Source organism: Epinephelus fuscoguttatus, linkage group LG3 (assembly GCF_011397635.1).
Source record: "Epinephelus fuscoguttatus linkage group LG3, E.fuscoguttatus.final_Chr_v1".
In the NCBI taxonomy this organism is placed as follows: domain Eukaryota; kingdom Metazoa; phylum Chordata; class Actinopteri; order Perciformes; family Serranidae; genus Epinephelus; species Epinephelus fuscoguttatus.
In genome coordinates this window covers 3,890,507-3,900,009 of record NC_064754.1, presented here as the reverse complement: position 1 = coordinate 3,900,009, position 9,503 = coordinate 3,890,507, and the positions used below count along the sequence as shown (strand labels likewise).

The 9,503-nt window shown below is 43.8% G+C and overlaps 1 protein-coding gene across 1 annotated transcript in view; it reads left to right on the top strand.

Moving 5' to 3' along the window:
- akt3b (v-akt murine thymoma viral oncogene homolog 3b) overlaps positions 1-9,503 on the top strand; it is a 34,962-nt gene continuing 25,459 nt past the window's right edge. Inside the window, exons 1-2 of the mRNA XM_049571209.1 lie at positions 1-348; positions 5,512-6,015. Of these exons, the coding sequence (XP_049427166.1) occupies positions 5,970-6,015 (46 nt within the window). The 5' untranslated portion in view covers positions 1-348; positions 5,512-5,969. The remainder of the gene's footprint in view (positions 349-5,511; positions 6,016-9,503) is intronic.

The following is a 9,503-nucleotide window of genomic DNA, read 5'->3' as shown; positions in this document are numbered from 1 at the left end:
GCAGCAGGAGTCCTCCCAGTCAGATCTGGCTGAACGTGACGTGCCGACTCGGAGCCGAGCGAGGTTTCCTGGCGGAGCTGCGGAGGGAGCAGGAGCCGAGCGGGTCTGTCTGTCTGTCCGTCCGTGTGTCTGTCTGCCGCCGCAGTCTCTTGTCTGTCTGGGACACACACATAAAAAACCCTCCTCTTTTTCGGCTTCCACGGTCTGGACTCGGAATCCGCGGCTATGGATCCATCGCTGTCCTCCTCCTGTTTTCACCACTGAGGGACCGTTGGATGCTCCAGTGCCCATAGAGGAGGAGGAGGGAGGAGGAGGAGGGGGGCATCCTTGTCATTCTTCGACTACCAGGTGAAATAATTACGATAATATGCTATAACGTGTTGTGGGTGGGAGTGGGGGTTGTTTGTATGGGATGGGAGAGGAAGGAGGAAGGCAGGGAGCGGGGGTTGGGGTCGTCGTTTTGGGGGCACTGGGAGCGGGTTTGTGTCGAGCCCGGAGCGGGTGGGAGCGGAGGTTAGCATGCTAGCTAGCCGCCGTTAGCGGGCTGCCGCCGCTGCTGCTTCGTCATTCGCCGGTCTGGGAGGGATGCGGCGCCGGGATGCTGCTGCAGAAGGGAGGGGAGGGCTCGTAATGGTAACGGTACCGTCCGTCTGGCCTCGGCCCATCTCCGTGATGAACGACACCCCCAACCTCCCCGTTTCTCCCCCCTCTCCCCTCCCCTCCTCCTCCTCCTCCTCCTCTTCCTCCCCCTCCCCGGTCTCCCATCCCTTCAAAAAACACAGCGTCGCGTCTCTGTCCCGAGATGAATAAATAAAACCGGCAAACCGGAGTTGTTTCATCACAAACCTGTAAATAACATCACGGCTCCACCGCCTGCCAGCGGCTGTCAGTTAGCCCGCTATGCTAACCAGCCTTCCAGCCAGGCATCCAGCTAGCCGGCTAACATTAGCGGTAGCATCACCCCCCTCCTCCCGCTAGCATCCCTGGCTAGTTCGCATCCTCCGAGCCGAGCCATCACAGGCCAGCCTGGCTTACACAACCGTCTCCTTGACCCTGCCGTTTCACACCGGGCTATTTTATCCAGCGGCTGCTCGGTACAGAAGTAACGGCGACACATTTATTCGCCCCTCGTCCATTAAAACATAACGGAGCACGCCAAGCGGATGTTGTTATGTAACAAGATAATGACACCACACGCCCTTGAAACAAAAGCTGTTGTTTCAGTGTTTGTTTGTTTGTTTGTTGTGCGGTGAAGGACTCAATCGTGGCCAATATATCAGACACATTAGTGTTGGAGGGGGGGATGTTTGGTGGCACCGAGGGCCGCAGCTCTGAACCGGCTTCTGAAATATACAACGGCTGCTCCTGTCAGCCATTGTTTTTGTTGTCATTGGAGGGCTCGCATTTGTTTTCCAGCGTTGGATGTCCCCCTTGATGGTGTGCAGTGAAGGAACATGGCCAGTCTGCCCTCCACAACATCCTCAGCATCTTTAAAGCTTGGTGCTGAAATGTCAAAATATGATTCACAGTCATTACAGGGAATGTGATTATTGCCAATTATGTATTAAAGTGTAGAGGGGATGCTGGCCAAGAGGAGATGATGAAATGATGGTGAGGGGAAAAGTCAGTTTAACTCAGAAAAAAATCATGTTTTATTATTGAAGTCCTTGTAAGATACCAGCAGGAGTGGGGCATGAAGGTTATCTTATAATGGGTAACATGATATAGACCTATGATTAGAGCCCCATGAGATAAGATACAAAAAGACAACAAAATGCAGTTCAGCATCCAAACAGACGTGCAAGTAAGCAGTAAAGTGCATTGTTCATATGTCTAGTGGGAACATAAATAATGAACATAACAGACAGCAATGGATTGATATTGATGCTGGATATATATACAGTAACATGCAGCAGTAGGCGTGTGATATATTACAAGAAAATCATTCATAAATCATCGGTGATACTGAACAGGAAAACATTTACCTCTAAATTCATAAAGGCGGGGCGTATTGAACAGCAGCTTTCAAACACAGAGGTATGTCAAAGTGGCGTTTGTCACCGTGTCATAGGGCGGGACATTTGTGTGATTGTTTACCAAATTTTAGCAGAATCATATCCTGATGATTTGATCATAATATGTTGTCGTTCACAGTTCTGTTGCTCATAGTAAAGATTCTGAAAAAGCTCTGTGTCAAACATGACAAATTTAGGTTTTTGGTTTACAGTAGGGCTTAACATATGATGGACATTGGATCAAAATTGCAACGTTGCAGGAGGCACAATGTTTGTAAAAGGTGAAATGTGTGTCAAAAAAACATTTTGAATTAAATGTTGTCATGCTGCAGAGATTTTCCAGCACACACATCACATACTACTGACTTAAAGATACAGTTGGTAACTTTTATGAAAATGACTTTGTGTCATATTTGCTGAATCTGGCACTTCATTCTGAAAGGTGTACATGAGACAGACGTGAACAAATCATGTTCCTCCTCCTCCTCTTCCTCCTATTGCCTCTAATGACATAGGATGCTAGAATCCACAACGGCTCGTGGAGAACAACTGATCAGAGCCGAGGAGTCTGAAATGCAGCTGTCGCATCATTGTCAATCGTCACTTCAGTCACTGCTCATGATCTGCAGTCAAACTGTCAAACTAATCACATATGAATCAAAATTCTGTTACTGCATTGCCTATTTCTCACCATGTTGGAAACAGTGGTGCTGAAAACTGCCCTGCCCATCGTTCAGAGCAGTCATTCTCATTTCACAGCTAAACAGTACACTAAAATATGTTTCTGAAAACATTTGAGGCAAGAAATAGGCAATGCAGTAACAGAGTCTTGATTCATATTTGACAGATCACAAGCATCGATTGACATGATTGACAGCTGCGTTAGAGACTACACGAAGGTGGCAAATTTTCCATTTTTGTTTTGTGTATCAGTCTGTGTCCCCTCTCTAAATTCAGACAGGAGAAGCTGTTTGTGCTTTTAGACCCAGCGCAATGAACGGTTAAGTTTCACTTTCACTGCCCAGGCGTTCTGCTGCTCCGTCTGTACCCAGAGTTCACTCTGTGCTGCAAGAGTGTGGAGCGATGAATAACTGAAAATAATATTCCAAAAACACTCCTAATGAACACTCCAGCTCCAAAAATAGAATATCGAAACGTGGCGGCAGATGTTTTAATCATGGTAGACTGTCACACATAAATGTGAGGGAAGAAGGGCTGGGTGATTAATCAGATTTTATTTTCAGTTACGATTTTGGCTTCCCTTGGTTTTCAAAACAAGATGATTTAGATAAAACTACTACTGTGCTCGGTCTCTCCCCCCTTAAGTCCAAACAGAAGTTTCTGCGCAAGCTATAAACACCAGGTCATGACACATAACCCCTCTGTTTTTAAAAAAGACTTTGTGGGTAGAACTTGTAAGGAATAGGGTTCGGTACCGAAATCCAGTGCCAACAAGGCTTCGGTTCCTAAATGACTGGTACTTACTAGACTGAATCTTAATGAAGATTTCGGCGTCTCATTTCGATGCCCTGTTGTGTACGTAGCAAGACAAGGTGCGAGTGGGGAGAGCGGACATGTGTGTTCTGGTCATGGTGACAGTGAGGCTGTTGCAACCGCACATAGACTTCAGATAAAGATGGACGACATGTCAGCTCCCCAAAAGTGAAGCCAAAACATCTCCATTGCCCCCTGGTGTCTGGCTGCAGTATAGGTCATAAAGCCTGCCCTCTCCATGTCAGTGGATGGGACACAGGCCAAACTAAAAGATCAAAGCTTTCATTTAAGGTAGTTCTTATCACCCTGCTGTCTGGACAAGTGTTTGTTTTTCTGATAAGTTTGAATTTAATTAGTTATTTAGTGCTATAAAAATGGATGTTTTACAACATGATAGACAGCTGTGGGAGCCAATCAGTGGGCTTGCATTCAGTGGTGCTGCTCCAGGTTGGTCGGACAGGTGTATGGACTTGATACCGTGGAGGTAGCTACTGCGCGGACTCTGGCTCTGACGCCACTAGAGCAAGATGGCAGCCGCCATATCCGGAATACTTAAGCTTAACTTCTGTACAGTGAGGGGAAGAGGAGACGCATCGTCCATCTTTATATACAGTCTTCATGACCGCAGCAGAGAATATGAAGTCAAACATAGTGGTGCAGTGTGTGAACAGTTTAGGCTGTTTGTCAGTGAATAAATGCAACAACTCCTCAAGACCTAAGACAAGTTCTTGTGTCTTGCTTGCCACCTGCTGTTTAAAGTGACCGGAGTTAGCCCTAAAGTTAGCGAGCTAAGTCAACTTCCCATATAAATATATTTACCAACTACAGCTTTCAGAAAACATCCTTGTTTGGTACCGATCCCCTCAAAAAGTCACAACATAATCATTTTAATGTTTTTAAATATAAATTAGAATAATGACGTTAAGGTTATCATTCCCTTTAATAACACAAATCATATCAATATCAGTCAAAATAATCGCAATTAGATATTTTTTGAAAATCATTCAGCCCTAGTTAAAACGAGTTTTGTTTCATGTAATGCACAACAGTGGCACTTATTAACTGCTTTGAACTTCTTTGCAGACATTTTGTGTATCGTAATATACAGCAAAATCTCTGTAAATATAAGATACTGATTCAGCCCATATTGCCCAGCTCTATTACGAGTGCTGCTTACGAGTGTCAGCAAAGTTTTAAAGTAAAGCTAAGATGTAGTGGTACATAGAACCTTTAACTTAAAGGAAGCAACCTGAACGTGTCATTATTTCAGAGACAGACAGACATAAATTGGGACAAAGCTTCCAGAAAGAAGTTGGTCAGGTTAAGACTTTTCAAGCAACAGAAATATACAGTTGAAATAAAACTATATTTACGTCAAGCGAAATTGTTGTGCAGGTGTTCCAATACAAAGTGGAGTGTAAAAACCCACAGAAAATGTGTACATTTGATTTTTGCAGCTTATCGATAATCTTTATTGTTTTATTTCTGCCTCATACATATACATTTGTGTATGAATATTTTGTGTCACTCATACTACCCCATAGCGGCAGCAAGTTTGTGTAATATCAAGATGCATTTTGAGGGTTCTAGCTCAATGACAGTCTGATACTACAGTGTGAGTCGAGTAGTGTGACGTGGAAATGTAAATACATTGTCCAGTGGCCGTGTAAGCATTAAGGGATAAATGTGAGGATATTAATGTTGATTTTTGGGACAGTGGGTACCAGACTGGGATCCGAGGCCGAGTTTGGGATTTAATAGGGAGGCAAGGATGGAGTTCATGAAGAAGGGAGGGAACTAAAGAAGGAGAGGAGAGGGAGAAAGTGTGAGGAGGCAAGGAGGAAGGGTAGAAGGAGGTAAGGAGGCAGGAAGTGTGTTTAAGGCTCTGAACAATAAGTGGCAGCCTGCTGTGTTTGCTGTGTGAAGGAAACTATCCACTGACCTGCTCTGTATGTTTTTTTTTTCTGCCTTCTCTCCTTTCTCTGCCTCCGTTTCCTTCCAGGCTGACTCACTGCTGGAGCGCCTGAACACAGAAGAAGAAGTTTAAGAGAACGAGGGAGTGAGGAAAACAAATAGAGTAACAGAACGAAGGAGGGAGGGAGAGAAAGAGGGGAGTAAAGAAAAGAATAAAGGTGTGGAAGTCTAGGAGGGGGGAGAGACAGCAGACAGCAAGAGAACGTCAGGTCGGGTCGGCGGGGCAAGAGGAGGAAAGAGGAAGTGATTGTGGGAAAGAGAGGGAGACATTACGGACTCAGTGGGGAACAAGTTAACAGATCAGAGGCGAGCGTGGGCGCAGGTAGGTTGGAGGTCGGAGGTCGGAGGTCAAGCGGCGTTCAGACGGAAGGCTGACTGAGCTGCAGCCGAACAAACTGTCCCGCCGCCCCACCCTCCCCAACAACTGTCCCTTCACAGTCACCACACTGGGAGAACTGGGAGAACAGGTGACGAGGAGAAGCCACCATGAGCGACCAGAACGTCGTCAAGGAAGGCTGGGTCCAGAAAAGAGGTGAGGAGGGTTCATGTTTTCATCTGAAACAGCTAAGCTATGTTTTTTTGTTTTTTACTGAATGAAGGAGCTTTCACACTGCTGCAGGGTAACTTGCCACCTCCAGTCATTCAGTGAGGGTAATGCTTAGTTTTTACTGGACGTATACGCAATGGCTGCAAGTGTCCACATGGCCAAACTGACATCACATTATCAGACGTGGCCCGTTGCAGGGGGCCCATGTAACCTGTCTGTGCACATCTGACATTTTCTAATTACACTGACAGGGAGCAAATCCGTGAATCCAAGGATAGTGAAGGTACGACCCACCCTACTTCTACTCTGATTGGCTAGTAGAGGAGGCAAGAGGAGTGGGATTGTTAAGGGTTAGGTTAGGAATGTCAGGGTAAGCCAATCAGATGCAGAGTAAGGCAAAAGGAGTGGCATTGTCATGCCTCCGCTGTCCTAGGATTCACAAATTCGCAGGCGGGAATGTGTGGAGAACCATGCTGTAGACATGTTTTCGATGCATTGCCCCCCCACAGTTTGGAAGAACATTGGTTTGCAGTGAGGAGAAACCTAATGAGGCATAAAAGATCTAAACTTTTCCTTGTCAGGATCCCGCGTCAGCTAGTCTCCATGCATCCATCCATGCAAAAAGCATAACCGAGCCATTAAACAGCAGAGGGGAAGCTGTTTCGAACACAGTGATAGGGGTATGATGTGGTTGACGGCTTGCCACCCATTTGAACATGTACAGATTTTGCTCTGCTGGGCAGAGTTCACCGTGTTGAACTATCAGATAGAAGGAGGTGGGCATTGCAGAAGCAGGAAGAAGACATGATGGAGGAGCCGATAATGTTGGTGTCTGAATATGAGTTGTATAATATGGCGCTAGCGAGTTGTAAAGACAACCAGAAGAAAAAATGGGCCCAGGTAAAATTTCCACCAAACATCAGATGACTGGTAAATTGTCCAAATATGTCGAAATTTTGGGGAATAGCGCCATTTTCTTTTTTTGGGGAACGCTCTTACAGGAGGCGGCTGCTGCACAGCGGTTTGAAAGCAGCTCTAGACGTAGCTGATGATATTCTATATTTTTCTTACTGTCAGAAAATCCCATAAAAAGACAAAAAACAAAAGTAAGTAAATACTGTGTGTCAAAGCCTGATTTATCTTCTTCCTCTGTGCCATAGAGCTGTTGTCCAGAAATGATTAAAAACACATCAATGAGCTACATTAGCACCCCTTTCCACCAACATGGAACTGGTTCCATTTTGGTTCCTGAACCTAATTTTGAACCGTTAAGAGCATTTTGATTGCATTTAAACTGGTTCAGAAGATGGAAAGGTGGCTCTAAACTGGAACCAAAATATAGCAGGTTTCCCTTGACCTGAAGTGGTGAGCTGTGGCAACGTCAGTGGACATGTCGTGGAAGAGTTTTCAAGAATCCTGAATGGAGCCAGTTCAAGAACATGCATTTTCATTTTGCGCGTTAAAAAATACTGAGTGGAAATCTCTTAGTATTGCAAAAACTTTTTTACACTTGGGTGAGGGGGGAATTTATGGTATTTATAGATGGTCAATGTGCAGTGGAAACAGAGTTGGTGAACAAATGATGCGCTTACGTTCCCAGATGAATGGAGGACAATGTGGTGGTGTTGCCAAAACGTTTGCCATTTGTGCTGCCATTGCATAGGATACTGCAAGCTCACTTTATCGTCTCTGGATGGTTTTTAACAGCTGATGTGTGCACACAGGCCTGTTACCAGAACTCTTTCCAGAGCACACAGCTGTAGAATTAGCTGTTCATATCTCTATATTTTCAAAGTTCAGTGTGCTCTCTGTTTTTCATTGTTTTCCTTTGTTTTTCCTTGTTTGACCGATGCTCTCTCAATTTCGCCATCTCTTTGCACCCTATTATTCTGCTGTGGTTTAATGGCACCTGACTGGACAATTGATGCCACCCTATTGCTTATCTAGATGAACCAACTCCCAATATTTGCATCACAGTGGTGAATGGAAAAGGTTGAAAATTTGGTAAAATTTGCGCCACAGTAGGATGGAAACCCAGCTGCTGTTGCACTTCATGACATGTTCCTTCTTTACCATGAACACACACACACATGCTGACTTAGACCCATACACCATCCTGCTGCCACAAATACTCACTGGAGCACCAAATGTGGATTAATCTGCTGCTGAAAATAGTCCCCAACAAATACACAATTTACATACAAACATTTTAGGAGCTGAAATTGTAAACATTTTATGCCACAAGGCAAAGTCTCTGAATCCTTCTACAGGGGCTCAGTATTGTCACTTTTATGAGTTTGAAGCCCTGATTTTACAAGAAAAAATTACTACACTTCATTTTATACTGATATATACATATGAATTAAAGAATCAAGGATTTGCATGGACAAACATGCTACTGGCTATTAAAGCTTCGCCTGATGATTATGTTGATTCAGGACTAATCTAATGATTATTTTCTTGATTAATTGATTAGTTGTCTGGTATATAAAATGTCAAAAATCATCAAAATATTGATCAGTGTTTCCCAAAGACCAAGATGACATTGTCAAATGTTTTGTTTTAGGGATTAATTTAATAGTTTTTAATCATTTAATCAATTTATTGTTGCAGCTCTACTGCTTCTGCTGTAGCTGTGCTGGTGAATAAAATAAGAAAGCTTAAATAAATAGCTTAAATAAGGTTCCTGAGACGGTCCTTGAGCCCTTCCCCACAATCATCCACATCTCTTTCACTACTAAGCTGCTTCTCTATTTCATTTGTGCATTGCATCATGGGACATTAGTAGTAATTATACCTTTAAACATACTTCATTTTGTAAATTTATCAATGGGAACACACTTTATACATTGACTAATAGATTTACAAATGGTCGTTTCGTGGGTGAAGTATTACTTGAATCTTGGGTAGGATTAGTATGTAGTGTGAAGTTGAAACACAGCTGTTGTTTTTGAAAAGTTCTGTTCATGCTGAAATGCAAAAACAACAGGAAAACGGCTAAATCTCTTCTGCATTTTTCAGTCGGTTAGTCACTCATATGGTCACTTACAATGTAATTTCATTATATCTGACCACACACTCAAGTTCTTCCCATTGAAAGCCCTCCTGTTAACAAGTGTTGCTGCCCAAGATATTGGTTAAAAACACTATTTTTCAAATATAGAAGTTGTCTGAAACAAACAACAACAACAACAAAAATCTGGCTCATAACACCAACACCTGTCTTTTGTGATTAGCTTTACTGACATTCAAAAAGAGCAGTCACAGAGCGCATCAGAGGTGACGGAAAGTTTTTACCAGGCTTGTGTCATTATTTTGTAAGCACTTTGTTTTCCTGGCACACTACAAGACGAGACCAGTGTTCACATGAAGTCACTGTCAAAAAACACAGACCGGCCTCAGCCAGGAAAGATGTGTTTTTATACAGCTCAGTGTGGACATGGCCTAAGCCACCCTGCCAGTTTGAAGAACAG